Source organism: Aythya fuligula, chromosome 17, assembly GCF_009819795.1.
Source record: "Aythya fuligula isolate bAytFul2 chromosome 17, bAytFul2.pri, whole genome shotgun sequence".
Lineage (NCBI taxonomy): Eukaryota > Metazoa > Chordata > Aves > Anseriformes > Anatidae > Aythya > Aythya fuligula.
In genome coordinates, this window is record NC_045575.1 from 1,178,814 (window position 1) to 1,205,663 (window position 26,850).

General features: G+C 51.6%; 3 protein-coding genes across 4 annotated transcripts in view; all 3 read right to left on the bottom strand.

Annotated features, from left to right (window-relative positions):
• Window positions 1–927: 927 nt before the first annotated feature.
• CRYBB2 (crystallin beta B2) lies at window positions 928–3,609 on the bottom strand. 2 transcript variants are annotated; one of them, XM_032199215.1, is made up of 6 exons: window positions 3,597–3,609; window positions 2,982–3,056; window positions 2,354–2,472; window positions 1,752–1,884; window positions 1,189–1,331; window positions 928–1,096 (listed from the first exon to the last, which is right to left on the bottom strand). In XM_032199215.1, the coding sequence occupies exons 2-6, from the start codon at window positions 3,033–3,035 to the stop codon at window positions 928–930; spliced, it is 618 nt and encodes a 205-aa protein (XP_032055106.1). In that variant the 5' UTR covers window positions 3,036–3,056; window positions 3,597–3,609. The 2 variants fall into 2 exon arrangements, with proteins under 2 accessions (XP_032055106.1, XP_032055105.1); XM_032199214.1 differs by having other exon boundaries at window positions 1,710–1,884.
• A 2,352-nt stretch (window positions 3,610–5,961) lies between these two features.
• CRYBB3 (crystallin beta B3) lies at window positions 5,962–8,340 on the bottom strand. Its single transcript, XM_032198689.1, has 5 exons — window positions 8,266–8,340; window positions 6,847–6,965; window positions 6,607–6,739; window positions 6,380–6,522; window positions 5,962–6,131 (listed from the first exon to the last, which is right to left on the bottom strand). Exons 1-5 carry the CDS (start codon window positions 8,338–8,340, stop codon window positions 5,966–5,968), a joined length of 636 nt encoding a protein of 211 aa, XP_032054580.1. The 3' UTR covers window positions 5,962–5,965.
• Window positions 8,341–12,402: 4,062 nt separating this feature from the next.
• KIAA1671 (KIAA1671 ortholog) overlaps window positions 12,403–26,850 on the bottom strand; it is a 71,852-nt gene continuing 57,404 nt past the window's right edge. The window contains exons 7-13 of the mRNA XM_032198688.1: window positions 24,279–24,397; window positions 20,074–20,329; window positions 17,830–18,004; window positions 16,323–16,450; window positions 15,819–15,952; window positions 15,563–15,646; window positions 12,403–15,025 (exon numbers count right to left, since the gene is read on the bottom strand). Of these exons, the coding sequence (XP_032054579.1) occupies window positions 15,568–15,646; window positions 15,819–15,952; window positions 16,323–16,450; window positions 17,830–18,004; window positions 20,074–20,329; window positions 24,279–24,397 (891 nt within the window). The 3' untranslated portion in view covers window positions 12,403–15,025; window positions 15,563–15,567. The remainder of the gene's footprint in view (window positions 15,026–15,562; window positions 15,647–15,818; window positions 15,953–16,322; window positions 16,451–17,829; window positions 18,005–20,073; window positions 20,330–24,278; window positions 24,398–26,850) is intronic.

The following is a 26,850-nucleotide window of genomic DNA, read 5'->3' on the forward strand; positions in this document are numbered from 1 at the left end:
ACAAGCCCAGCACCTCTCTGCTCTCCAGGTGCGTGGCAAAGGGGTGCAGCAGGAGCTGGGGTCAGGGCAACCAGGGTGCCCCCATCCCACCACCAAACCCCAGCAGTGCCCACCGTTGGGTGCCAGCCCTGCATGGGCACAAAACACAGCACTGCCCCACACGGCTGCCCTGACCCACAGCGGCTGCCACCAGCCGCATCCTGCAGGGAGGGAGCGGGGTGGCAGCAGCTCAGCACCAGCCCCACAAAACCCCCCGGAGCCGTGCTGCAGCCCCCAGACCCTCACACGGCTCAGCCAGGAGCAGAACCTTCCCCTGCTGGAGCCGCCACTTGACAGCTTCATTTGCTCAACGTAGAGTGCAAATAATTAAAGCATTATTTAGCATTATTAATGCTAAATTAGAGCATTGTTGCTGGTTGGAGCAGTTATTAAGCAATGCTGTCGAGCACTGACAGTGCTTAATAATTGCTTTATTAAGCTCTAAGGTGTCTGCCCCGACACCAGGCCCTCTGGGGACACCTTTGCTGCGCACCCCCCCAGCTGTGCCCCCCGCGGGGGCAGTGTCCAGAGCCCTGGTGCCCAGGCTCTCCATCCCTGCTGCCCAAACCCACTGCACACCTCCCTCGCAGTGCAGCAGTTTTGGGATTTATCAGTGCTGGCTGCGAGCACCACGATGCCGCTGGTGAGGGGCACTTGGGTGCGGGACGGCGATGCCCACCCCCTCCCCGATGGGTGCTGGAGGTCGGGGTGGGCTGAGCCCCGCCGGGAAGGAAGGGGCCAGACCGGGGACTTTGAAACTCCAAGCTTTATTCGGTTGCGTTGGCGGCGGCGTGGCTCACACGGAGGGAGGAGGGAGGCGAGGCCGTGGGGGCAGCGGCGGGCGAGGGGAGCCTGCTGGGCTCCCTGCTCCCGGGGGGGCCGGGGGCTCTAGTTGGAGGGGTGGTAGGCGCCGCGCTGGTGCCACTGCATGTCCCGGATGCGCCTGACCGACTGGATCTGGGGGTGCTGGGCGCCGAACTCTGAGCTGTCTTTGTAGTCCCCCTTCTCAAACAGGTACTGGTAGCCCCTGTAGCCGGGGTACTGGTAGCCCACCCACCTGCAAGGCAAGCACGGGGGGGGGGGGGGGGGGTCACGGCTGTGCAGGGGGCGAGGTGGGCTCAGCGCCCCCTCCCACGGCCCCGTACTCACGTGCCGCTCTGCACCCGCACGGACGAGACCTTCTCCTGGTAGCCGTGCGCGTGGAAGCTGGGCACGTCGTCGTCGATGATTTCGATCTTCTTGCCGGTGAAGCTGGGGTTCTCGTACAGCACGATCTTGTGCTCCTGGCTGTCCTGCAGCGGGGCAGGCAGAGGCCTGGGGTCAGCGCCCGCTGTTCCTGGGGCTGGCCGAGGGGCAAAGCCCCCCGGGGGCTGCGGGGAAACCGAGGCAAGGGAGCAGCACCACGCGCCGGGCCTCCCCCTGATGTGTCCTCCCGCTCTGTGTCCCCCCAGCTCAGAGACCCGGCACCCCCCAAGGGCACTCCTGGACTTACCAGCAGACGTCCTGAGCTCCTGGGCCACCGCTCCCCATCCCCGTGCTCCCACCGACCCCCCCCCCGGGGGCTCCCCTGGGTCCCCATGGAGCTGGGGCAGGGTGCACGGGAGGGGTCCTCCTCCGCCCGCGGGGCTGGGGGCCCGGGGGAAGGCGGGGGAAGAGTTGTGGCTGCAGACCTTGGTCTGGCGGGTGGGTAGTGGCTGTCTGGGTGCTCTCACCACTTTGATGGGTCTCAGGGAGGTGATGCTGTCGCTTCTCCGGCTGTTGGTCCAGGAGTCCCAGCGGGGGTACTCCCCCTTCTCAAACACAAACTGCTCCCCCTTGCAGCTGGCCTGCTCGTAGCCCACCCAGCTGCGAGAGAGCAGAGGACGAGCTTCAGGCGGGGCAGCCCCCCCCTTCCCACAGCAGGGGTGCCCCCGACGCGGTGGCCGCCCGACCCCTCTCCGAGAGCACACTTTGGGGAAAAAGGCAGCACCGAGCAACGGGCACCATCCCTGCCTGGCCCTGCTCAGGAGAGGAAGGCAGCCAAAGGGTGGGCGATGCCATGATCAGTGTCCAAGCCCCCCCCCAGCTCCCCTCCCAGCGAGCAGGGGCTGGCAGCAGCTCAGGATTCACCCCAGGGACAGAGATCCTGGAGGCCGCTCGCTGCCCTCCCCAGCACTGCGATACAGCCCTGGGTGAGCCGGGCTGGCTGCTGGGGCTCAGCACCGCGGGGACCCCAAAACCTCGTGCCCTGACCCCTCAACACCAGCCGTGGGGAACCCAGGGGGTGCCAGCAGTTGGGGGGGCTCCCCAGGACCCTCTCCCCGCCGAGACGTACGGTCCGGAGTGCACGAGGATGGAGCCCACTTTGTCCACGCCGGCATCCTTCAGGTTGGGGCAGGCGCCGTTGAGCTCATGGCAGCGGCCCTGGAAGTTCTCCTGCTCGAAGATGGCAATCTGCAGGAGAGCGGGGCCGTGAGCAGGGCACAGCAACACCCTGAACCGCATCCCAAAACTTCCAAAACATCCCAAAACAGCCCGCGAGCACCACCCCAGCATCTCCCACTCCCAAGGGCTGCGAGTCCCTGCCGGTGCCTGTCACAGAGGGATGCCTGCACTGACACCGCGCTGAGCAGCCCTGGCTCTCACCTGGGCATCATGGCACAGCTGGGACACAGATCCCACAGACCCCACAGACCCCACAGCACAAATGGGGCCAAGCCATGGTGGGTGCATCCGTGCAGCCCCATGAGCCAAGCGCTGCCAGCTCAGCGCGGATTTCACGGCTCAGTGGGGCGGAGGGAGGGAAACGTGTTGTGTCTGCACCAAGGCTGGGCTGGGAGCTGATCCCTTCCAGACAGGCCCCCGGGTGGCTGCAGCAGCAGAGGGGGCTCAGGGGGCACAGCCAGGGGGTGATTTGGGTGCTCGGTGAGGCTGAGGCGGCCCCGGCCCCGCTGCGCACTGACCTTGGAGCTGGCTGGCTGCTGCTTGGAGGCTGGCATCTGGTGTTCGGAAGCCATCCTCAGCCTGGCCGTCTGCTTCTGTGGGAGGAGAGCTCAGGAATTAAAACTGCCACCGAGGATACTCCTGGCACTGAGCCCATGGCCCTAGGTCTGTGCCCCACGCCCGCACCCTGTACCCACTGCTGCTGAACCGCACCAGGGGGCACGCCAAATGGAGCAGCGCGGCCCCAGGCTCCCGCACATCTCCCCAGGTTCTGCAGCAGCCCCAAGCCCCAGCCTGGCTTTGCATGGCCAAGGTCCCTGCTCCAAGCTGTTCACGGGACAGAGCCCCCCGTGCCCCACGGAGGGGTCCCGGTGACAGTCCCAGCACAGAGCCACCTGCGGTGGAGCTGCAGAGGGGCTCAGCCCGGAGCGAGGGCACGAGTGAGCTTGGGGTGGTCCCGGGATGCTCTCAGAGCATCCCAACTGCTGCTTGTGAGGTTTTTCCCTCAGTTCCTACTCAGTGAGCTACAGCCGAGGCATCCCAGCTCCGAGCTGCGTGCAGGTGGGAGCAGCGCTGCTGCAGGCCGGGGTGGAAACAAAAACAAAAAGGCGAGGACAAAAAGAGAGAGCTCTTACCAGTTGTACCAGTACCCGCTTGAGCCAGTGAAGGGCTGGGACCGAGAGGGGCAATTTATACTGCGCTGCAGGAGAGCAGTGCCCGAGCTATTTACAGCACGATTCAAAGCGGGAATGCAGGATTAAACCCAATGAAAACCGGGGTCAGCTGACGCGCCGCGGCCATTGTCTCCCCAAAACCCCAAGTCGCGGAGTTATTTCATTAGCTTTCACATTCGAGTCGCCCGCTTTGTTGGGTTTGTTGGCAAGGAGATTTGGAGTTTGCCTGCATCAGCCGAATGCATGCCAAGACCCAGCCCGGCCCTTGCAAACAAAGCCCCCGCCAGCCCCGCTTCAGGAGTTTTGGAGCCAGGGACTTGATCCCTCCAACCAGCCGGTGCTGCCCCAGCGCTGGAAGCACCAAAATCTGCTGAGGTCGGCTCTTTCCTTGCGCAATAAAACTGCCCGGAGCTCTCAAACAGCCCCAAAACACCTGACTCTGCCCGGCTGCGCCTCCCCAGCCAGGGAGAGCCCCCAGCACAGCGCTGGGGTCCTGCGGGGTCCCTGGGTCTGGGGGCACAACGGGAGGGAACAGGGGAGCAGGGCAGCACCAGGACCCTGGAGGCACAGCACCAGTGCCAGGTATCGGGGGCCCCTTCCATTAGTCCCCTGCCCTTTCTGGGGCCCCCGTGCAGTGCCTACAGCCACCCCCAAGGAGGGGACCTTCCCTTGTCACCCCAGCAGGTGTCACACAGCATTAGAGGGGCCCAGCCCCACTCCCTTCCGCACACAGCATGTCCTGGGGGGCCAGCCCCAGCCAAGTGCCGCAGCCCCCAGCGGTATCTCCAGCCTCTCCTCCTGCCCCAGGATCCCGGGGTGACCGCGGGGCTCCTCCACCAGGTGATTCCCATCACAGCCTGCCCCGATGCACGCCCAGCCCGAGGGCAGCATCACACAGGGGTCGGTCCCCACAGTCTGCAGCTGCTGTGGGTGCCCAGGGAGCCCCAGCCACACGCAGCAGGGCCACACCGAGCTGCAGATGCTGCAGGTGACCATGCAGCTCTGCAAGAAATTGCTTCACACCACAGCCTGGTTTTGGCAGGTCTGCTTTGTGACCGAGTGCCCACCACATTTGCCAGCCCTGCTGCAGGACCCTGCTCCATCCCTGGGGCCCGGGGGCTGCGCAGCCTCACGTCCACCACCACCCCCAGCTCTGTGGCTGGTTCATGGGCCCAGCACAGGGCACTCACAGCCCCACGGCTGCCCCTGTGCCCCTCGAGGCCATCTCCTGTCCCTGCCAACAGCCCCAGACGGTGCCCGTCCCCCAGCCCCATCCAGGGGGGATCACAGACCCAGGGACAAAGCTCAGGCTGCAGCTCCCATCCCGTTCCCAAATGCCAGGGCTCGTGGCAGGGACTGCCCCAAGGCTCTGCCCCGCTGCCTGGCCCAGCCCATGGCAGCCCCATCCCAGCCAACTGGGACCAGTACGGGGGGAAGCTGGGGGTGCCCCAGTAGAGCCCCAACTGTTCCTGGCTGGCCCCAGGGCCACGTGTGCCCCCACAGCCGAGGCTGCTCAAGGCTGTGCCATGCCCGGCTCCCTGCTGGCACCCCGGGGGCTGCACTGGGGCCACGTGTGAAAAGCTGCAAGTTGTGGGTGCGAGGTGCTGGGGCAGCCCCAGGCTGGGTTAGGGACAGTGCAGGGTGCGGGGCTCAGCCCTGCCTGCAGGACAAGCCACCCTCGGGGGTGTGTGGGGGCCTGGCACCATCCAGGGATGGGCGATCCCATCCCTGGTGCGCCCCAGGACCCCCAGACCCCGCTGTGCCTCTCATTTGGAGGCGAGCCTGCAGCCAGAGGCAGCAGGGAAGGAGCCTTCACCCCATGCCCAACGCACACGAGCAGCAGTCCCACGGCCCAGGCAGATGTTTGGAGAAGGGGAGAAAAAAAAAATCCCAGCAGTAGCCCTTGGCAAGCCCCAGAGGACGGGCTCGGGGCACTGCAGCTGCCCCTGGCGCGGGGCCGGCTCTGCGCTGCCCTGCACACCCCGCACCCCGAGCCACGGCACCAGGGGCTGTTGGTTTTGGAAGGCAGCAGCCTTTACGCAACGCCGAGCGCTCGCACTTTGCACACTCCTGCTTTGTGCACAGAGGCTGGGCACTGCCCCGGCCCCCTCCTCGCCCCGCTGGAGCAGAGGGCTCAAAACACTGCACACACACACCCCCAGCCCGCATCCAGCCCCCACCAGGCAGGCTCCCAGCAGCCTCCAGCTCAGAGCTTTATTGAGGTTTTTGCACAAAATAAACACCAAGGTCACGGCGCCGGCTGCAGCACACGTCAGCCTGCCCCCGGCGTGCCGGGCGGTGCTGGGGGCGCGGGGCCGGGGGGGGGCCCCTCAGCTGTTCTCGAAGCAGCCCCGCTGGTGCCACTGCTGGTCCCGCACGCGGCGCACGGATTGGATCAGGGGCTGGTTGGCGTCCCACTCGTTCCAGTGCCGGTACTCGCCCTTCTCGAAGACGTGCTGGCGGCCCCGGTACCCCGGGTACTCGTAGCCCACCCACCTGCAGGACACGGGGCAGCGCTCAGTGGCACCGTGGGGTGGGGAAGGGTCCCCCATGCCCTGGCTCTGCTGCTCCTGCAGAGTCCCAGACCAGGAGCCAGGAGCCTTCATTCAGCCCCAGGGACGCTGCCCCAGTCCCCAGACCAGGGGACGATGGCAGGGTGGAGGGGGCTGCCCCCATCCTGCTGCAGCACCTGCACCGAGCACCCCCACAGCCGCCCATGGACCCCCCGGTGCCGTGGTCCTTACGTTCCGTTCAGGGCCCTGACGCTGGCCACGCGGTCCTGGAAGCCGTGGGCCCAGAGGCTGGGGACGTCGTCGTCCACGATCTCCATCTTCCGCCCGGTGTAGCCCACGTTCTCAAAGAGGTGGATCTTGTGGTCGGGGCTGTCCTGGGGGACACGCTGTGAGGGGCGGCCCTGGGACTCCCGCCCCCCTCCCCAAGCCCCGCAGACCCCATCGCCGCCCCTGCTCACAATCTGGAGGCGGCGGATGGACATCAGGCTGTCACTGCTGTGGCTGTTGGACCAGGAGTCCCAGCGCGGGTAGTCCCCCTTCTCCAGCACAAACTGCTCCCCGGCGAAGGCTTGGCGCTCGAAGCCCAGCCACCTGCGGGACGAGGGGGTCACGGCCACCCCTGTACGGGGACTGCACCCCAACACGAGGTGGGGACCCCCAACCCTGGGGCTGCTCTGGCCTCCGCCTCCCCGACTTACGGGCCGGACTCCACCTGGATGGAGCCAACCTTCTCCAGCTCCTTCTCAGCCACGTTGGGGAGCTCGTCCGTCAGCTCGCACCTCCTGCCCTGGAAGTTCTCCAGCTCGTAGATGGTGACCTGGGAGGGGGCAGAGATGGCAGCAAGCAGGGAAGGACACATCCTGCAATGCTGCAGGACCGCACACCCATGGCAAATGCGTGCACGGCAAAGCCAGGCTCTCAGCGGGCCTCGCACCAAGGTGCTGGGGGTCTCAGCACCACGTCCCCTTGCTGGGGACTCGGTGCAGGGACATTGCTCCTCTCGTGCTCGTGGGCGATGCTTGGCAGCCAGGCCCCAGCTGAGGGTGCTTGCTGTGTTTCAGCCGTGCCAGGCTGGAGCCCAGCTCCCCGGCAGCCCCGCAGGCACCGAGGGTTTGTGCCCTCAGGGCTCCGGGGCCGCTCGGCTGCGGTTTCCTGCCCTGGGGCCGGGTTCACAGCACGTCGCTTCCTCCTCAGGCTCTCACCGATCCTATCGCCTCCTGTGGCCTGCTCCGGCCCTGGGAACCAGCTCATTTTTTGGTATTTTCATCTCAAGCCCCAATGGGGCCATGGCTGGAAACCCCTGAGCCTAGGATGGGCGTTGTGGGGATGGTAGAGGATGGAGATGACGCCCGTGGTCCTCGGGAACTTCTTCCAGCCCAAACCAGGAGGCAGCACAAGCTCCTGGTACCTCTCTGCCCTCTGGCAGCCGAGAGCCCCATGTGCAGGATCCACTCCCCTCCCAGCTACCACAGCCAGGAGTGGCTGTGCCCTCGTCCCCTGCTGGGGAAGGGCTGCAGCCCCTGCAGAGCTCCCGACTCGTTTACCTCTTTCCCAAGCACCCAGCATTAGTCCTGCTGGCTGTCACACCTCTGCCCGTACAGAGGAGCAGACGACAGCTTCCCCAGTGGTTTCTCAGGCCGCCCTTCGAGCTACGGGGCTCGGCGGCACAGCCCGGCCCTGCCAACCTGCGGCACGGCAGCGGTGCAGATGCTGGACCACAGCTTCTCACAGACCCAGCCCAGCCTTCCGCGAACCCATGGGCGTGAGAATTGCAACCAGAAAAAAACACACAGGGAAGGACGCTGCTGCTCGCGCCGCCAGCCGTGACAGTGCTCCATCTCCTGGAGCGCAGCGCTGTGCAGAGTCGCTGGGAAGCCACAAACGCACGAGGAGGCATCTCCTCCTGCAGGCAGCCGTAAGGCAGCGGGGCAGAGCTGCCGGCAGCATGGACACGCTTGTCCCAGCAGTGGCATCGCCACCCTGCTGCGTTAGGAGGCCACTTGCTTCGCCAGCCCGCAGCGCAGCTTTGCCACGGGTGAGACTTCGGCTCCCGCGGTGCTGCAGGGTGAGCGGCAGCACCGAGCGGAGCCAGCCCACGCTCGGTCGCCACCCCGTACCTTGTAGGTGCCACCGTACTCGCCAGCGCCCTCCCCAGTCGCCATCTGCTCTGGGGAACTTTGCTGCTCGGTCATCGTGCCTGGAAAACCGAATGGTAGGAGGTCAACGCGGCACCGGCTTTATGCGAGGCGTGAGTCGTTAAACCAGACAGTGCTTAGTAAAGAGGCTGAAGAACAGGTAGCAGAAAATAATGCAGCCTGTGCTGAGCAGGGCAGCTGCAGGCTCCGGCACTTCACGGGGATGCCCAGGGCAGAAGCACTCATGCATTTGCCATCCTCTCCCCCCTGCACCCAGTGCTGCTGCGCGGGGCCAGAGCAGCCTGGGCTGGCCCCAGCCACACTCCAGGTGAGCAGGGATCCTGCTCCCACCCCGGGAAGCCACCCCAAGTGCTCATGGAGCTCATGTCTAAAAGCCTGGCCTGTTTCCAGCAGGGATTTGGCTGCTCTCAGCTCCCAGCGGCCGACAGCCTCCCCCGACCCCATCAGGCTGAGCAGCCCCTGGGGCAGGAGATGCCCCCAGCCCACGTGGGGCTGCGCCAGGCGGTGGGACAACAGCAGGACCCCCTCTGAGCTCTGCCAGCAGCACCCGGGTCCTGCCTGAATGGAAACCCCAACCGAGCCCTCCTCCTGCTGCCACGCTAACGCAAGGGGTTCTGGAGATGTTAACAGGAGTAAAAGGCGCAGAGCTCAACAAGTGCCCTTGTTATCGGCACCCCTGCAGCATCACGTCTTGCCCAGTGCTAGCGCACTCGCCACCGCACACTGGAGGCACCAGTGCCCCCCTAAAACCCCGTCCGGTCCCACGAGCAGGTCGCTACCTCTCCCGGCGAGCTCCTGCACTGGTGGCAGTGCAGCAGCCGTGCTATTTATGCGCTGCGGCTTAACAGGGCAGCACTTTGCCCGGACGCTGATGCAGCAGCCGCGTCCACCCGATTGCGTCCGTGGGATTTCATCTCAATAGCGTGGGCTCGCGGCACACCATGGAAGCGTTGTTCAGATTTCTCCCGGCTGTCCCTTAAAAATGCGCCACCCAATCTGCAGCAGATTAACGTGGAAACTCGCATCAGCAAGTTCACGCTGCTTCTTGCCAGGTTCTCTGGAAAACTCTCCCATCAGCAGTAAAGGGGAGGGTTTAGCCTAGAAACAGGCGCAGCGCAAAGCAAAAAAAAAAAAAAAAGCAAAACATTTGCAGCTTGTTTGGGCTGGAGCACAACAGGGCTGTGCCGGTGCCCAGTGCAAGCCCTGACCCAGCAGCAGCATCGCCACCGCATCCCCTCTCCCTCGCTGTGCCCTTCTGAGCCTCCTGCCCCTGAGCTCGAGGAGGTGAACGGGGCTCTGGGGCCTCATACGTGGATGGATTCATCTGCACAGGCAAAGCACGATCAGAGACGGGAAAAATGGGCAGCTGCTCTGCACAATGCCAAGCTGAGGAGCCTGTGCTGGGAGAAGCAGGCCCGATGCCCCGCACTCCAGGCTTTGTTCCACCTCCAGCAGTGCTGAAAAACTGGAGACCACTGACCCGGTGGCTGCGGGGTGCCCTGCCCCAGGGCTCACCCAGATCCAGGTGGAATCCCGGTGTTGGGGTTATCATCGTCTGACCTGCTTTTAGTGGGCCTTTTGAAATGAAGAGCTGGACCCGAAGCATTTAATGAAATTGCCAAAAAGCTACAGCCCTGCTTGGCCAGATCGGCCAGCCTGGAGTCTGTCCCGCTGCCCCAGGGCTGGATGCCTGCCCCTCTGCAGCCTTGCCCAGGGGGGCCCGCCCCAAGACAGGCACTCTGCTGCAATTCCTGCATCGCGCCCACACATTTGAGACATTTCTGGACCCCCCTTGTGCCCACGGACAGCAGTTGAATGCAGTTTGGGTTTATCATTTTTTTTTCCCATTTTTGTCTTTGAACACAAAACCTCTTGGCTGTGAAAAATAAACCGATTTCTATACAGAAGGAGGACTCAAAGGAGGGAGTGGAAGGTGTCGATTTGTCTCTTTCACCAAACAGAACTGTTTCAGCAGCTGACAAACACGCAGCTCTCCTCACCAGTGTCCCCCTGCACACTGGGCTCTGCAGTGCCCACAACTCTCCCTTACCCAGACACCCAGAGCTTGCACAGGGGTGAGGCAGTTGCAAAAGGGACAGAAGGGACACGGGATCTCATTGATTTTCCTTCCTAACAGACCTGTTTCCTTTTGCTGTCAGTCTTTTAAGTCCCTTTGAGAAATCCTTACAGTGCATTGTTAGAAAATACTAATTGTACCATGCAATATACAACAGACAGAATAACTTTTATTACTTAGGAAATTATGTTGTACAAAATATTTTTTATAGCGCAATATATTTACTGTGTGACCCTTATTTACATATTCTATAAGGCTACGTGGGACATAGAAAAAAATTATCTGTACAATAGCTCCTTTAAAAACAGGCTCAATACTGTCTTCACGTTTAATATGGAAAAAGAAAATCCATAAACCATTAGACCTCACCTCTCCTCCTCTTCCAAATCCCACCAGTCAAGTCAGCAGTTATTGCAGGTGGTATTTTTGAGAAAACGTGGAGCTGAGAGGTTGCCTGCCGGGTAGGGAGAGGTGCTGACCCCCAGGAGCCATCTCCAGCCTCCCCCACAGGGACACCCACCACGCACGGCCCCGCTCGCACCAGCACAAGGCAGACCCAGGCTGGACCAGAGGCTCCCGGACTTGGTGGCCCCAGGGAAGGAGCCTCCGAGCACCAGGTCCCCAAATCCATGCTAAAGCTCCGTGGAGCCTTGTTTCTGCCACAAAAGCCCCGTCCTCCCTAAAATGCCACCCCCCCTCTTTTCCCATCACCCACGTGAGGGGTCACATTCGCTTTTCCTTCCCAGCACGTACTCGAGCAGACGCAGGGCGCAGAGCAGGACGTCGGTGTGGACGCGTCTCACACACCCCATCCTCCAGCGAAACGAGCTGCCCCCAAGAAAGGGGCATTGTACTGTCTGAATTTGATATCTGCAGTAAATCATCAAACTCTTCACCCCCCCACATGCATGGAGCACACTTGCTTTCTACAAGCAGTAGAAAGGGCAACAATACCGTAGGAGCAGCCACAGATACTTTCCAGGGTAAGGAATAGAGAGGTAAGTTCCTTTTATTGGGGCACAGATTTTAAAAGCATTGTGTTTGTAACTATTTGCCTTAGAACAGCCCTGATCCCACTAAGGTATTTTGGTGTATCAGGTCTCCATGTAACGCCTTGACATCAAGCCATGGCCTCAGTTAACACCTAAGGCAGGAGGCATTATTTCAGGATTTTTTCACAAATACTTAAGGTTATAAATGGCTGCTGCTGCTCCAGATGAAATGGCTGATCAGCTGTTTGCACATCCAGACTTTACACGTAGCCCATTTAACAGTTTGTCAGTGATAGCTACAAGTAACGGAGTAAAGCAAACTTCTGTGCAAGCAACCAGATGGGAGCCTTAATTCTGACAGAGCCACATTACAGAAAGGTTTCAGACTTCAAAGGCTGAAGAGCTGAGAGATTGCACCTTTCTCTGCAGGAAGTAAAACCAAAGCAGCAAAACTTTGAACAGTACTCAAAGCTATGTTGACTTTTAAAATGTGACTTTTCAAACAGAAAAGTGGAAAAAAGTCCACAACAGGGGTTCCAGTAAAAAGGAACAGAAAGGCTGTGAAAATCCCAAAGCGATGACTAAAACGGAGGAAGGGTTTCTGTTACTAGTAAGAAGAAACTGCAATCAGAAAAAGTATTTCTGAATTCCACAAACCACGTGCTTTCATCTTTTAAAGTGATGCATACGCTACTGATGCAGCTCTTTAAGGAAGCAGAAAAAAGCCTACCAGCTGCAAAGGAAGGGACGAGGGCACTGCCTTCCACTGGGAGTGCTGGGCTCTTGTGTTTATTGGTACTCGGACACTCAGGACAAGAGCTGACACCTGCTCCAAGGCAGGTTCCTCTAATTAAAAAAAGCATACCTGAACAACGTGCTGCAGCTGAGGGCTCGTCCCACTTCATATGATCAGCAAACAGTACGTGGCAGGAAGTACAAGTGCAAGAAATTCAACAAGCATTACTTAGAATTAAAATAAGGTGTATGACGTGTATTACAGTATGTTCTATCATTTATGGAGTAGTAACATGTTCATAAATCTTTTATTACACAGTGAGAACCCGAAAAGAATAAAGTAGATATTTGATTTTTATACAACATAAAGAAACAATAAAGCAGAAAAAACACTTTCCCATTCAACATTCTAAAGTTGCTTTTTAATTAGACATTTAAGCATTAAACATTTCTCAGTAGTAGGTTAAACTACTAAATACAGTAAGTTTCAGTGCATTGTCCAAGCAGATGTGGAAATGCATACACATTCAAAGGGCTTTGTGGACACCTAGCATTAATCCCCTCAGTTTCCTCATACACAGAGCAAATACTGCAGTTCAAGAATTCCTGGCCTTCATTTATCAGACCAAGAAACAGGAAATCCTCCAACTACTGGTAATGCAACACTGCCAGCTTGCTGAATTCTACACTTAAGCCTGTGTAAATATTCTTGTAAGCAGGGGAAATTTACCTGATTTCTAGATACTTTTTAAAGTAAGCCCCACTTCATCTGCATAACAAGAGGAAAGCATAGTTCTTCTCTTCTCTCACACACCAGAGGCTGCTGCTCAGAGCTGTGATGTGCCTGCGTCACACAGGATAGACCTGGTGGTACGCCTTGAATGCTGCCTTAAAAAATCCCAAAAGACATGTGTGCAAAGTTCAACTTAAAGATTTGCCTTTTCAGGGAAGGCAAGAAAATACGTGCAACTTTTAAAAATTTAGCTATGAGAAGCTCTTTTGCAGTCTGGTTGACTGCACTCAAAGGGAAGTCCATCTCCCATGGTCCAGGGCTAAAGCCACATGGAATGAAACACTGGGCAGAAATCTTGGGGGGTAATTTCTTAGTTGGTAGCAGAAGAGGATGTAAAATTGCAATGGTGGCAACAGCTCTGATATGAAATAGGGCAAAGCAGCAAGTAATTTATTTTTTTTTTTACATAAGAGAATCATCCTTATTTCATCTCCATGAAGTACAGGGAGCTGCGACTGAAACCGAATCTGGGAGAGAGATGTGCATATGGGACTCGCCTCTTGACACACTGCTGTTATTTCCTGTGAGCAGACTGGGACTAAAAATCACCTCATCTGCGTCTCCTCCGCGAGAATTGGCACATGGTTTTGGCAGCGACAGGCTCGATAGACAGCAGACCAGGCATGCCACTCTGGCTAGCAGATGCACCGTTGTGGCAACCCCACACGAATCCAGCTTTCTGAAAAGCTGATCATAAGAAAAAGGACAAAGAGTTCAAGTGCTGGTGCTTTATCTGTAGTCGTTAGAGGACCCGCCAGCAGGGCTGAGGAAGCAGGGAGCGGCTGCAGGAGGGCCCGGAGGGGAGCGCAGAGGAGCGGAGCGGAGCAGAGCTCATTTCTTAGCTCACCATTCCCTGCTGCGTCGTGAGAACACTGACACGAGAGAATAACCTCCCGTCCGGGGCTACATTTTTACAGGTTTACTGAAAAGAGCACTTATTTGGGGAAAGAATAAAGTGTGTCTTAAATGGAAATCTCAGTTGATATTCCAGAATCTGTATTCAAAGATGTTAACGTATTTGAGATATTAGTGATACTCATAACACTCGTGTTATGCATGAGACTACCTATACAGCTATTGGGACATCGGTCTTATCAAAAGAAGAAAAGTAAATCTGAGAAACTGAAGATCACATTTAGGTTATCCCACAAAATCAGCATAAAAATAAAAACTTAAAACTGGTATTTACAGGTTAACGAATAAAAATATGAAGTGGGACTATCCAAACTGCTATTAAAGTGACATTCAACAATTAACTGGAACCCTGATATGAGTAGAACATCCTCCCTCTTCCCTTCCTTTTTGTTATAAAAAACAGTATTTACATTTTTTATATATATATATATATATATATATGTATTTTTTTTAAAGAGAACTGGTTGACATTATTGCTTGATCCTTTTAGGAAAGACATTCCAATGAAGCAATTATTCCACATGCTGACAAAACACAGAATATACCACTTCAAGAGTGACAAAAATTAACAATTTGTTCATCTAAAAATTATATCGATCTGCTAGATCAGCAGATCACATGTAAATATAAGCCAATCAAAAATACATTTTACAAAAAATAATCAAGTCTCCTTTTTCAGTATGGCAGTAAACATAATTTGTTCTTTCACTCTCACCTTCCACAAATTTCATTCTAAATAGGAGCTTACTATATTTTCACAAAAAAGATAAATCTGATTAAAATTGTTATTTTCATAAACAAACACAAAGCCCAGCCTTACACCTAACACATCTACCAAAAGTCATACTTTTGAGTTGCTGAACGTATAGGTAGAAATGGAGTCTCTGTTCAACAATGAGGGGGACTTCTCCAGTGCACAGCACTCCTAGATCAAATATTACAATCTTCCAAGACTTTCTGAAGTGCTAACTATGAACCACAGGTTCTTCTTCCAGGTAGGTCTAAAGTGACTATCCTTCCATACCTGAAAAGATACAGCTTTGTATTTGACTATGAATATTAAGCAGCTTTCTCCACAAAACAGGAAGGCACCATGCACATAGCAGTTGAGGCAGGAAGCAAACAGCAGCAACATGACGTGAATTTTAAGTTCAGATGAGTTAAGGCTTCTGTTAAACTTCTTTATCTTCTTCTAGTTAGAATCACTATCTGCAAAGAAAGAAAGACACAAACTACTGAAGTAACTGTATGAGATGGTCAAGAAAGCAGTCAGACACTTCTCAGTATCTGCAACAGGAAAGCCCCAACAAATGTGTATTGCAACTTGGTTTTTTCCCATCTGACACACTAGATGTCCAAAAACTGTCTAGAATGCTGCTGAAACAGCATACTCCAAAGATTTCAAAATGTGTACAGGCCTCACTTATTCCGTGACAGGCTCATTCTTGTTTGATGGAAGCACTATGAAATGGCAGCACAAACGGACTGAGGGTTGTTAAAATAAAATTGCCTGCAGAGAATCAGTGAAAATGAAATCACCTGTGCATTTACCTTGTAGGAACACTGCTCTGCCTCAGCACAGATTTGCTTTACATTCCTGGATGCACATTTCATAGTAAGAGTCTGCTTTAATATTTATGCTTACAGAGTTGTCACAGCAACACATTAAGGAAACATTTTCTACTTTTCTTTTAATCATTACATGCTTTCATTCAGCAAAGCCCCTCTTTCTGTGTCAGAAGGTACCTTTTTCAAACCTGATTCTCATAATGGCTCTGTCTCTTCTTTGATTTCAGCTCCTTCAGCCACTGAGGAGATTTTTCTTCTGACCTAAAATATACAAAAACACTCTCCTTACTCTCTCATTATGAAAACTCATCACAGAAACAAACAACAAAAAAAGAGAAATACACGATTTTCTCTAAGGCCTCAGGAAGCCTGCTTGCATTATTTCTCTTCCACCAAAGCATTAGCATCTTTCTGGCTCATGGAAGTCTCTCACCTGTCCTCCTTCTCTACACTGGAGGGCAGTATTCTGCTACCAGGAGTTCCAAGCTGTGATTTAGGGGATTTGAACGGCTGAGCAGAACCTGTTTCACCAGGACTCTCTGACTCGTGTCTTTTTCGCAGTTGGGCCTGAAAAATAAGAAGAATAAGGGTCCTTTTTATTTAAGGCAGCATTCAGACTTTCTTCGCAATGCAAAACAAATCACTCAGCTTTATAAGAACAAAAAAATCCATGCCTGAAAGCGGTGAAGGGATTCCCTATAAATCTATGCAGTTTTGAATTCACATTTACTATTGCAAAGCTGTTTATTTTTCCAAATCACTTAAAATTTCTATCCAACAGTTAAAGAGCAAGGAAGTACAAAAGTGAGAAAGATACCACACACACACACACCAAGCTGCACGGTCATCTTCAGCAGCATTCCTACTGCTATTCTTAGAGAGCATCTGCAGCTACTGAAACAGTAAGCCTGATCTGACGCATTCTGCCTTTGCTCACCTTGAGAACAGAATGGTCCATTCCCGGAAATATGGGAAGTCTCTGAGAGGGTACAGAAGACAATCTCCCAGTACGCTGTGTCTTTTCTTCCTCATCAGAATCTTCCTGTTGCATAGTTTTCTTCTCTTCTAATCAATTGTTAAAAAAAAAATCAGAGGGAAAAAATTAGTCAGCAAGCTTTTCAACTCTATCTTGCTCTAGACCTCTGCCTCTATTCAAAAACTTATTAAGAGTAATATCAGTACACCACAGAAATGGGTTCAACACTCTGATCGAGATCAGTGCAACAAACACACTAAATACTCAGCAATAGAAAGGTTTCTTGCTGGCAGACAGGAGGGAGCAGAAGAAGGTACTCCTGAGCTAACAATTGTTGCTGCTTCTGAACATCTCAGTTGATCACAGAATGTGAGATCAACTTAGACTGGAAGAGACAGCTGAAAGTTATCCGTCCTACCCCCTGCCCAAAGCAGGGCTTTGGGCTGAGCTCAGTCTGCATGCAGCAGACATGCAGTGGTACGGTTGCCTTTACACGGTTGCCTTTACATGTACCAGGCCCTTTAGTTGATAATTATATTCCAACTTCCTGTGCAGCATATATCAAGGTTACGTCTTCAGAATATTTCAGGTCTGTTAGATCTGCACCAAAGCAACTTGCACATGCCTAACAGCATTTCCACTGATTAGGAGGCTACAGGAGAGATTGGTTTGACCACACGTTCTTCCATATATTCATAGGCTTTAAGGGAAAGCAGAAGTGGCAGGTCACAAAACTGACTTTTTTTAATAGGACCCCACAGTTACAAAAACATCTCCAGCCTCTCAAAAGAACATGCTACAAGACACTAAATATTTCTTTGGTCAGGGAAATATCAAAGAATATCTGCAGCGTGTATCACCGTAGCACCAAAGTGCTACAGGTATGAAGTCATGGATCTGAGTGCGTGCACTGAACCTTTCAATCACTTCCATAAGCAAGGATTTTCAATGCCTGATGCATTTCTTCATTGCATCCTAAATAATAGGACAGGCCATGAGGGAGGCGCTTTTAATAGAATGGATTCACAGGAGGTGATTTTTCCTCAGCTAGGCTTCTTTAGTCCTGTAGTACTTAAAGATGCCAGAAAGAAAGAACATTTCTGAGATATCCATAGAACATGACAAATTACAATTGCTCTTATCAAAACCATGCAGGTTTAGATGTAAAGAACAGGTCAGAGAATGCATCCAACCATAACAGTTTCTAAACTCCAAATTTTCTCCATGAACAAACTTATATCAGCTGCAAGAAGCTAAAGATTACATCCTGGTCTTTTGTAGCTCTGGCTAGCAGGGCTTCCTTCAGTCTGCAGACCCCAAGGCTTGATTCGGAGGATGACCCAGAGGTGGGAAGCAGCAGCTGTTGTTAGACCTTGATGCAACTTCAGGTATGTTACATCATTCAAAAAAATCCCGCCCTTACAGCCAAGCCAATTACAAACAATTATTTCAGATAGTTGAGCCATACCTGTAGAATCTTTAAACATCCAGCTATTATCTGATTCTTCTGTCAAAGAAAATCTGTTTTCAAACTCCAGCCCTCTGCTTCTTCTAAGAGAGTGGGAAATAGGAGCCCGATGGCGCCTCTTCTTGCTGAGCTGCACACGAGTTTTCAGAGCACTGGAGTCCAGAATAGTGGTTTGCTATAAAAAGAAACAAAACCCCTTATTTTCAACCAGACTGGAAATAAAAGTCACCTCCCTCCATAATGACTTCCTTCCCTACTTTAAAGCATTAAACCATTCAGTTTAATATATATATATATATATATATATGTATAATTGTTTGATTACTATTATTGTAGTTACTTAAAACTATATTAAAGAGAATTTATGATGAGGATATGCTACATTGTGGCTAACTGGGTGCAATGCTGGTTCTTTGATCTCTCTTTACTGGATGTCTAATCCGCATGAATTAGTTTCACTGAATGAATTCATAAAACAGTAAGTGCAATAAATAGGATTTGGGTTCCTAAAGTGTTTTATGAATGCAGGCCTTGCTAGCTACCAGCAGCTGAAGGCCCATCAGAAGACTGGCATCGAAAGAGAGCAACTGTACTAAATTCTGCTGCAGTCGAGGGCTATGATTTAATTGTTCGAGCGGGTTGCCAGCCACAGAAATTTCAAGCCAGCTCACCAGGAGCAGGCAGACCACAAGGCAGTGTCACAGCATTCAGAAAATGTTTGTGATCAGTCATTTCAAAAAGCTCTGTGCACAACAGAAATGCAATTACATTTACAAAGCAAAAGGAGGAGCTGTATTTTTCAGTTTCTTAAAGGCAAGTTGTTAGAGACGTGCCTGCATTCAGCAAACATCACTCAGCCTCCTTCTCTTCAGAAGGTATGTTCTGTTTGTTTTTAAGAGATTTCAGGCCAGGAATAAGCTACGCACTAAAACAGGACATTGCCATCCATACATTAAGCTGTTAATGTTTTTAACAAGACACCTTACGCTGCCCAGATTACTGCACGACATAGGGCCACCTCTACTACCTGCAGAAGCACTGACGGTCAGACAAAACGCCAGCCATTCGCGCTGCTACGCTTCCTTTCCAGAGCAGGGGGCCCTCAGGGTCTCCTGCCCAAGGGTTACTGACACCAAGGCCGAGGCGTTTGCAGTGAGGGAGCTCACAGCAGGGGGCTACCAAACGCAGCCTGCTCCTGAGCCTGGCTCCGTTTCACAGCCCAAGTGGGCTGGAAGATGAGAGCAGCACCTGCTTTGGCAGAACACGGGCTGCTGCAGGTCCCCACGGATGGCACACCAGAGGAGAAGGGAGCTGGCTGGAGGCGCTTTCTGACAGCCCACGCAGGAAGCAGCTGTGATTTTAACAGCCAGTTCTGCTGCACCAGACCAAACTGCCTCCAGCACAAGCCTGCTTGCATCCCTCAAACGTTTTGCAGAGCAGTCTACTCATCAATTCAGAAGGCGTTGTGACGCTTCAACAGGCATGGCAGTGTTTCTGAGACCTTCCTAGCACCCGCATGATCCATTTAAGCTGTGAGCCTTGCCCTTACCAATGTATCTGTCATCAGACATTATATAATAAAAAACAAGTGCACAAACTCTTATTTGAGAAAAAACATAACTTCCTAGATGCTATACTGAATCTGAGAAATTAACAGTTGCATTAGTGAGCACATCAGAGAACACTAAACTTCATCTAACTGCATTGCAGAAACTGCTGTTTCTATACTAGCTGCAAGATTCTTAATTATGAAAATTCTTAATTATGAAAAAGCCTTTAAAAATGCAATTCTAAGCTTCTACAGAAACAGCCCAATTGTAAATAAGAAAAATATTCATAAACATCTTTATAGCCTTAAGTCTGCATGTCCCACAGCACAGCAATCACTAGCTATCTGGGTTATTTAATTACGCTTCTGGTGTTCATGGAGCCATTTAACTCTTCTGTTACAGCTCACTGAGGAGCAGACAGAGAAGCAGCAACGTTATTAAGCCATGGGCAGACATTACCAAGGCCAATAACTCACTGGAATCTCTCAAAACCTAAACCTTAGAGAAACTCAAAGTACTCCGCAGCTTCACTCAAACTTTTCAAGCGGGAAGTCAGCTGAGAAAATTCGATGTGATAAAGAAAAGGCAGAGGAAGACTGAGTGCACTTTGTGGAAAATATTTTGCAATGGCTAGTGCCAGAAACAGCCCGGTTAACAGAAGGAGAATGTCTCCTTTCCCATTCCGGTGACTCACATCAATGAAGGAGAAGTCAGTGGTCTTCTCGTCAGGGTAGGTGTCTCCTGGAGGAGGTAAATCAGTCCCATCAGTAGAGTCCATGTCAGTGCTTGAGCGGTCCAAACTTGTGCTCCTTTGGTCTTTTGAGAAGTCATGGTGATCAACCAGGGAGGCAGGTTCTGTTTGGGAGGACAGTGACGATGGCTGGCTATTTGGTGGTTGCTTTCTTGTTGAAATGACATCGTTTTCTGATGACGGCGATTCAGGCACAAAGCTGCAAATTAAGAAAACAAAACCCATGAGACTTCAGGGTGAATAAATACAAGCAAGGCTATTTTGGATCACGTGTCAACAATCACAAGGGAACCCAACACGCTGAAGCATTTATGAACTGCTCCAAAATAGGGTCAGATCACGCAGGGTCAGACATGCAGCAATCAGAGGGGCAGGCCCCACACCACACTGAAGGCAGATGCCCTTCCCTCTGGCTACAGAAGGACCAGGCGCTCAGCCACCCTGTGCCCCTGGTGTGGTGCTCAGTGCTGGGGAAGGGCAGGTGACAAAGCCACTGTCACATCCTTGCCATCTCCCCACTCCAGGCGGTCACAGAGCAGCAAACCCAGCATGGTTTCTGCAAAGGGTCCACAGCAATGGATTTGTTCAGGACACAAAGATGGCAGCGATGATGAACAAAGGCCAGAACTGGACCTATCGCTGCCAGTAGCAAAGCCATCTCTGGAGGTATCAGTGGCAAGGCTGCGAATCCTTTTCATCATCACAACTTTTTCACCCACGTGGATTTACAACGTCGTAGATAACACATGTATGCAGATAAACTGCAATAATTCAACCACAGTGCATTTTTATTGCTTGGGGGTTCTTTTCCCCAGCACGAAGGCCCTTTCAAACACACACACAGACAAGACCAGCGAAATGGCAAGCTGCTGAAGAGCCCCCAGCAATTTGCCTGTGATGTACAGCAGCTGCAGACCGTCCACTTCGGCGCTGTGCACGTCTGAGAGCATCCTGAAGAATAACATCCTGTCTGCAGGCCTCAGGCAGAGTGAAGCTGCTAAAAGATTCTTCTCCTTGCTCTTCCAAGCCCATCTGAATGTTTATCAACACACACTTTATCTCACACAATCACCACTGGATCACGCAGCAGCGTTAGGGGCTCGTCCATGTGCTCTGCTGGGGATGCTCGCCCTGTTCTGTCCCCGTGCCAGACTGGGTGGTTTTTTAGCAGGGCTGCTAAAGGAGACTCCAGTTTAAAACCAAAATCTAAAGCGTTTAGGGAGTTCAGCTTTTTTCTCTGCTCAGTAAGAGTCTTTTGTTGCTGAGCACCTTTTCTCGAGGCAAGTATTTAGGAAAACTGTTCTAAAAACACAACATCTGAATGCACCCGTATGAATAGATGCCCGTTTTAAAGAACAGACCTTGGTGCTTGATACAGCCCGCAGCGATGCCAGTCCTGGGAGGAGGAAAGCACTCGGGAGTCTTTGCTGAATAACAGCTCTCTACCGAGCAGCAGGACATGATATAATTTCCAGCCTGGCACAGAGGATACCGCACAGAGGGTTCCAGTACATGAGTTGGGCAAATGCCTCTTCCCTCCTCCAGCAGTGGGCCCCAAGATAATTAAGAAATGGTACTAATGAGCTCCAGGGGAAGTTTTTGTCTCGCGTTCTTTACCTCGAATGATATTTGGTTTCTGCAGCATTAGGCTCTAGATCCTCTGAAATATGGGAGAATGTAGAGAGAGGAAAAAAGTGGCAATCTGGAGATTTAGCACCTTTAGGGGAAATTAAAATGTATGATGGTGATGTTACAGGATCTGCTCGGATTTGTGCATCTCCAGAAAGCCCCTTCTGCAGCCTGGGACTTAGCTAGTACAACTCAGTGCAGTTTTTCAAAAACTGAAAATATTTGGGAGAAAAAAATTTCTCACTGAACTTACTCTGTCTGGTGGTTTCTAATTCACAAATCTAATGGCTTCTCCTTCAGAGCTCCTGCACAGTCACAGCAGCGCCGCATGCTAACCACCGTGGCACAGCTAATCACCACACATGGCAAGGATAACTCGAGCACAAACAATCTGCTATGCACAGTGGATTCTCCCATCTGAATAGCAAATTAGGGGGAAAAATCCTTTCAGAATACCAGTCAAATATAGACATTTAAAACATGCTTTCAGCTCTCATTGCTGAGATGCATTATCCATCTTCTCTCTATTGCTTAAGGCTTCTGATTTTATGAGTATGCCTTTCTATATTGTACCTATTAAGCTACCAACACTGCTCAACAGGTTTCACTTACAGGTACTTGCACTCTGAAAAATTATCTTTCACGTAGTTCACAGAGATATCAGCAGAATGGTTATGACACACATGCAATGGGTTGAGATCAATCTTCACTTTCGATTGCAATTGAATTTGATTAGTTCTAGCAGGAGAGTGCTGAGACCACAGAGAACGCGTTGCTCCATCGTGCGAACTAAGAACCAAGAAGCAAAGGAATGCTACTTTGCACAAGAAATTGGAAGTGCCACCAAAGCAGGGGGCTGGTGACACTGTTGTGACCCTCCTGTCCCCAGAGCAGCTCGAGGGCAGCACTGCTGCAGCACTGCTCTCACAGCTGCCAGCCTAACGTGGGGCTAAAGCAGAGCAAGGGCATGGCAAAGTGCTGGGGCATCACTGCAGGCATCAATATGCTATAAAACAGTTGGAAACTAAACATTTACTACCAAGGAAACAAAATTCTAGGCCATGGTGATTAAGAGTTCGATGCTTTAATAACACTGATTTTTTATGTGGTGTTTTTCTTAACAGGAAAAGTCTCCCGGGTTTGAAATAGCTGTCTGCTTTGGAGCTGAGACAAGCACCTTGGTGAGGAAACTGATGTCAGAAAATGTCCATAAATTACTAAAATCACAGTTAATTTTACAGAAGAGTTAGATGTTGGCATGTCACTGTCAGCTTGCTGAACTTCGAGCTGAAAGCTACCCTGCCTTCACATGCAATAAAATATTTATAACCCACAGCTCTCAAGTGTAAAACACACCAAGCATAACTGACATTAATATCTGCTATAAGATTTCAACAAGTATAGCGTTAAGGAGAGCAAGGAAAATGCTATTTTCAAACTACATTGAGCAGATAAGATATTGGCTCAAGCAGGGCAGATCAAGCAGAATACACAACAGCTGAAGGAGAAGAAAAGAAAAAAAATCACATGAGTGCTCTAGGTTGATTCCATTGAGTGGTTTTAACACCAGAAAAGCATCACTGATGCAACCTCTCATTCAGCTGGTACCCCATTTCAGCCTTCACTTCACACCAACACGCTTCCAAGCAGCTGGGATGTGGGCATCGCATCCTAATGCTTAGCAGGGGGACTGCAGGTGCACCGTGATGCCACCCTGGGGCCTGACCCCGTGCCCGGCATTTGGGGCACCAGTTTCAAACTGGTTCTGGCCCTCAGCCTGCCAGTAGCACAGGTTTTAAGGCAATGCTAACTGGTATGGGAGAGATCAAATTTATAATAGTAAAAACCAATAAAACAACTCCCCCAGCTGTTAGGGCACCCTGCCTGACCACAATCAGACCACTTCCTTACCTACCTGAGAGGGAAAAGTCAGACAACTTTAGCAAAACCTTTGCACAACCCTGGTTCTACCTGTGTAGACTCACCTATCACACAAGCAGGTAACTACTTTCTAGATGTGAAAACATACATTTTAAGTTATAGTTACTAAAACAAACACAAATACAAAGCATACAGAAGTTACACTACCTATGTTAATTTAGTCAAAGCCATTTCATGTATTTAAACTCAAGAAAATTTATTTTTCTCCATATATTCTACCATTTTAGCACTAAAAAATAACATTTAGCTGGTGTTTCACACACCAGCAGACTTGTTAAATCTATTCCAGTCCAAGCTTTTTTCAGCATTGCCTACAATTTGGTGATACTGCATTCTCCCTGGGGGATGGAGTTTAAATTTCCAACCTCATTGCTGTTTGCAGGTAGTAAAGAAAATTTTCTTCACCTACAGACTAAAGAAACTTTACAGTTTTGTGCTCCTGTTTCAGTGACTGCAAAAATCCATACATGCATGTAGGCACACTGGAGTGTTTTGTGTGAAAACCAGAAGAACAATTTCTTCTCATTAACCAGCTAAGGAAAAATTTGTGTGTATGACGAAGGGACCTTGCTTCTTACCTGTCCCCGCTGTGCCGCTGCTCGTTCCAGGTACCATACTGGCTGTCGGGCTCCTGCACAAGCGTGTCTGTGTCCTTCGCTTCAGGGGGCTGTCTGGAGAAGCACTGCTTCAGCTGATCCTGCAACAAATCAATGGAAACAATTCCTCATTCCTTTATCCCTTGGCTAACTTGACTTACTGACTTTAATTAAAATGCCACTTTTGAATCTAGCAGTTAAAACTTGGACAAGAGAAAAGTGAACGAATTTAAACATGGAAAATAACTGTGAACCCAGAACAATGACTGTATATACAGTGAGCAGTTTTCCTGGGCAAACCACCAGGCAGGAACCAACTAGCTAGTTTTAAAATTCCACATTGCTTTAAGATTGTTCTTATCTTGGGTTGCACAAAGGCTTTAGAAGCACCTATACAAACAGAGAATTCTGCTGGGACTACACGTAATCTCCCTCAAACATATAGGTGAAGCGTCAACTCGCTTCCTGGGTTTAATGAAAGTCTTTCTTTTTTTTTTTAAGCTCTTTCTTTGGAAGACCTTCAAAATAAAAATCATAAATAAATAAATAAGCATAAGGCCAGCTCCTAGAAAGCCTTTGACAAATTGAAGTGTGTTAATGTAAAGTTTAAATACAACACACAAAGTAGGACAGACTGCAGTGCTTTTTTTCCTTGTGTTCTACTCTGACCTTTCATGTCTCAAGTAATTATTTTATGAAGGCAGCAGATCTATGAAATAAAAAGGGAATCAGTGCATCTAAGGGCCCTTCCCTTCCAGGGGAGAGAAATGGGTCGGCTGCTGCTGGCACCCTAGATTTGCAGCAGACCAATGTTCATTTGCTCCAGAATGTAACACAGCTGTACTTTTTTCTTGCAGTTGTGTTAAGCACCAAAGTTAGATTGTTACTGAAATAATACGTTGTGTGGATAATTAAACACGTTGGATCCTTTTGCATCCCTGAACACAGGCACAGCTTTTAATGACATATCAACTGCTGTCAGATGAGGTCTTTGTAAGCAAAGATGACATTGTTTTCTACCTGTACCAGGCCTTTTCTCCCTTTAGAGGACAAAACAAACAAAAAAAACCAAACACCCAGCAGAACGTGCTGTGGAAGCTACCAACACAACGGCTTCAGCTGATGGCAGCCACGTCTGCTTCTCTGAACAAGAGCAGTGCGGCCATTCAAAACGAAGAGTGGCAGCACCTCTTAGCACATCAGGAACATTTCTGCAGCACTGTGGGTTATCGCTTCTCCTACAGGTGCCGAGTCTAAAGCTCAGTAATTCCCTTTGCTCTCTCTTACAATCCAGCCATGCTATTTCTAGGCGTCGTGCGCATTTATGTCGAGCAGACTGGCAGAGCTCGGTGCCTTTATATTTGGAGCCTCGATCATCATCAGGCTCGTCACAGACACTGCAGAAGGGGCGGCACAGGCTCTGAAGGGAGGCCCCCCTCAGCAGCACTGCGCCCACGCCGGGGCTGACGCAGGCGCCGGGCACGGAGCCAGCACCGGGCACTGCGCGAGCACCTCCAGGCCCCGAGCTGCCGTGTGCCCTGCTGTCAGCACATCGTGCTGAGCTCACCCACCAGCATGCTCTGACCAGAGGGTGCTGAGCACTGTTACCTGTCCACGAATATGTACCTGCCCACGAATTGGTGGCCTGATGCTAGAAAAGGGCACCGAGAGGAAGGCTCTCGCCGCACACAGCCAGCCGGCACTGAGAAAGAAAGCCTCAGGCAACACACGTGAAGCGATGAGAGATGAGAGCACTCGAGGAAGGAGGATTCCTTAATGCTAAAAGGTTCTGGGAAAGAGACTGCCTCTTTTCTTGTGTCTTTAGTTTTGTTAACCTGAAGAACGCCACTTTAACATTATAAAATACTGATGACTCAGGGTAACTACCCACACCCATGCTGGCTACTCAAATTCTAACAAACTGATTACTTCCCCAGCCCTACCATCAGCAGTTGCCATTTCCTAGTTGTATCATACCCTTTGCTATTGACAAAGCTGTCTATTTTAATGCCAAGTGAAATAAAACAATAAAAGGCTCTACTATTTATTCCAATGCGCTGTTACTACACAAAGTCAAACGTTCAGTTTGTAAGACTCGAGTAAACGCTCATTTTGTGAGTTACACGGAATGGATTTCCTGCTTTTTGCCTTCCAGATGTTCCCACAGCCTCATAACTCCCTGGAAGCAATCATTACCCTTCACGTGTACAAGGAATCACAGAACATCCTCAGTTGGAAGGGACCCCCAAGGTTCATCGAGTCCAGTGGCTCCATATACACACATGCCCAGCTGTAAGCTGAGTTGTGAGATTTTTCAGTCCATTTTGGGTACAAGCCCTCAATGCTGAGCAAGGCGGCTGCTTCCCCTAGCAGCCAGCTCAGGGGGCTGGGAAATGGCCCTGTGCTTCTTGGAAGCCGCGGGCATTTGCTCGTACTTGGCTGGGGCACGTGTTTGGGTTCCCACACGTCCCCTGTAGCTTCACACTTTACTCCAGGGGCTCCACCAACACTCCTGGGCTCAGCTTTCTTTTTTGAATTTGGCAAATTCAGTCTT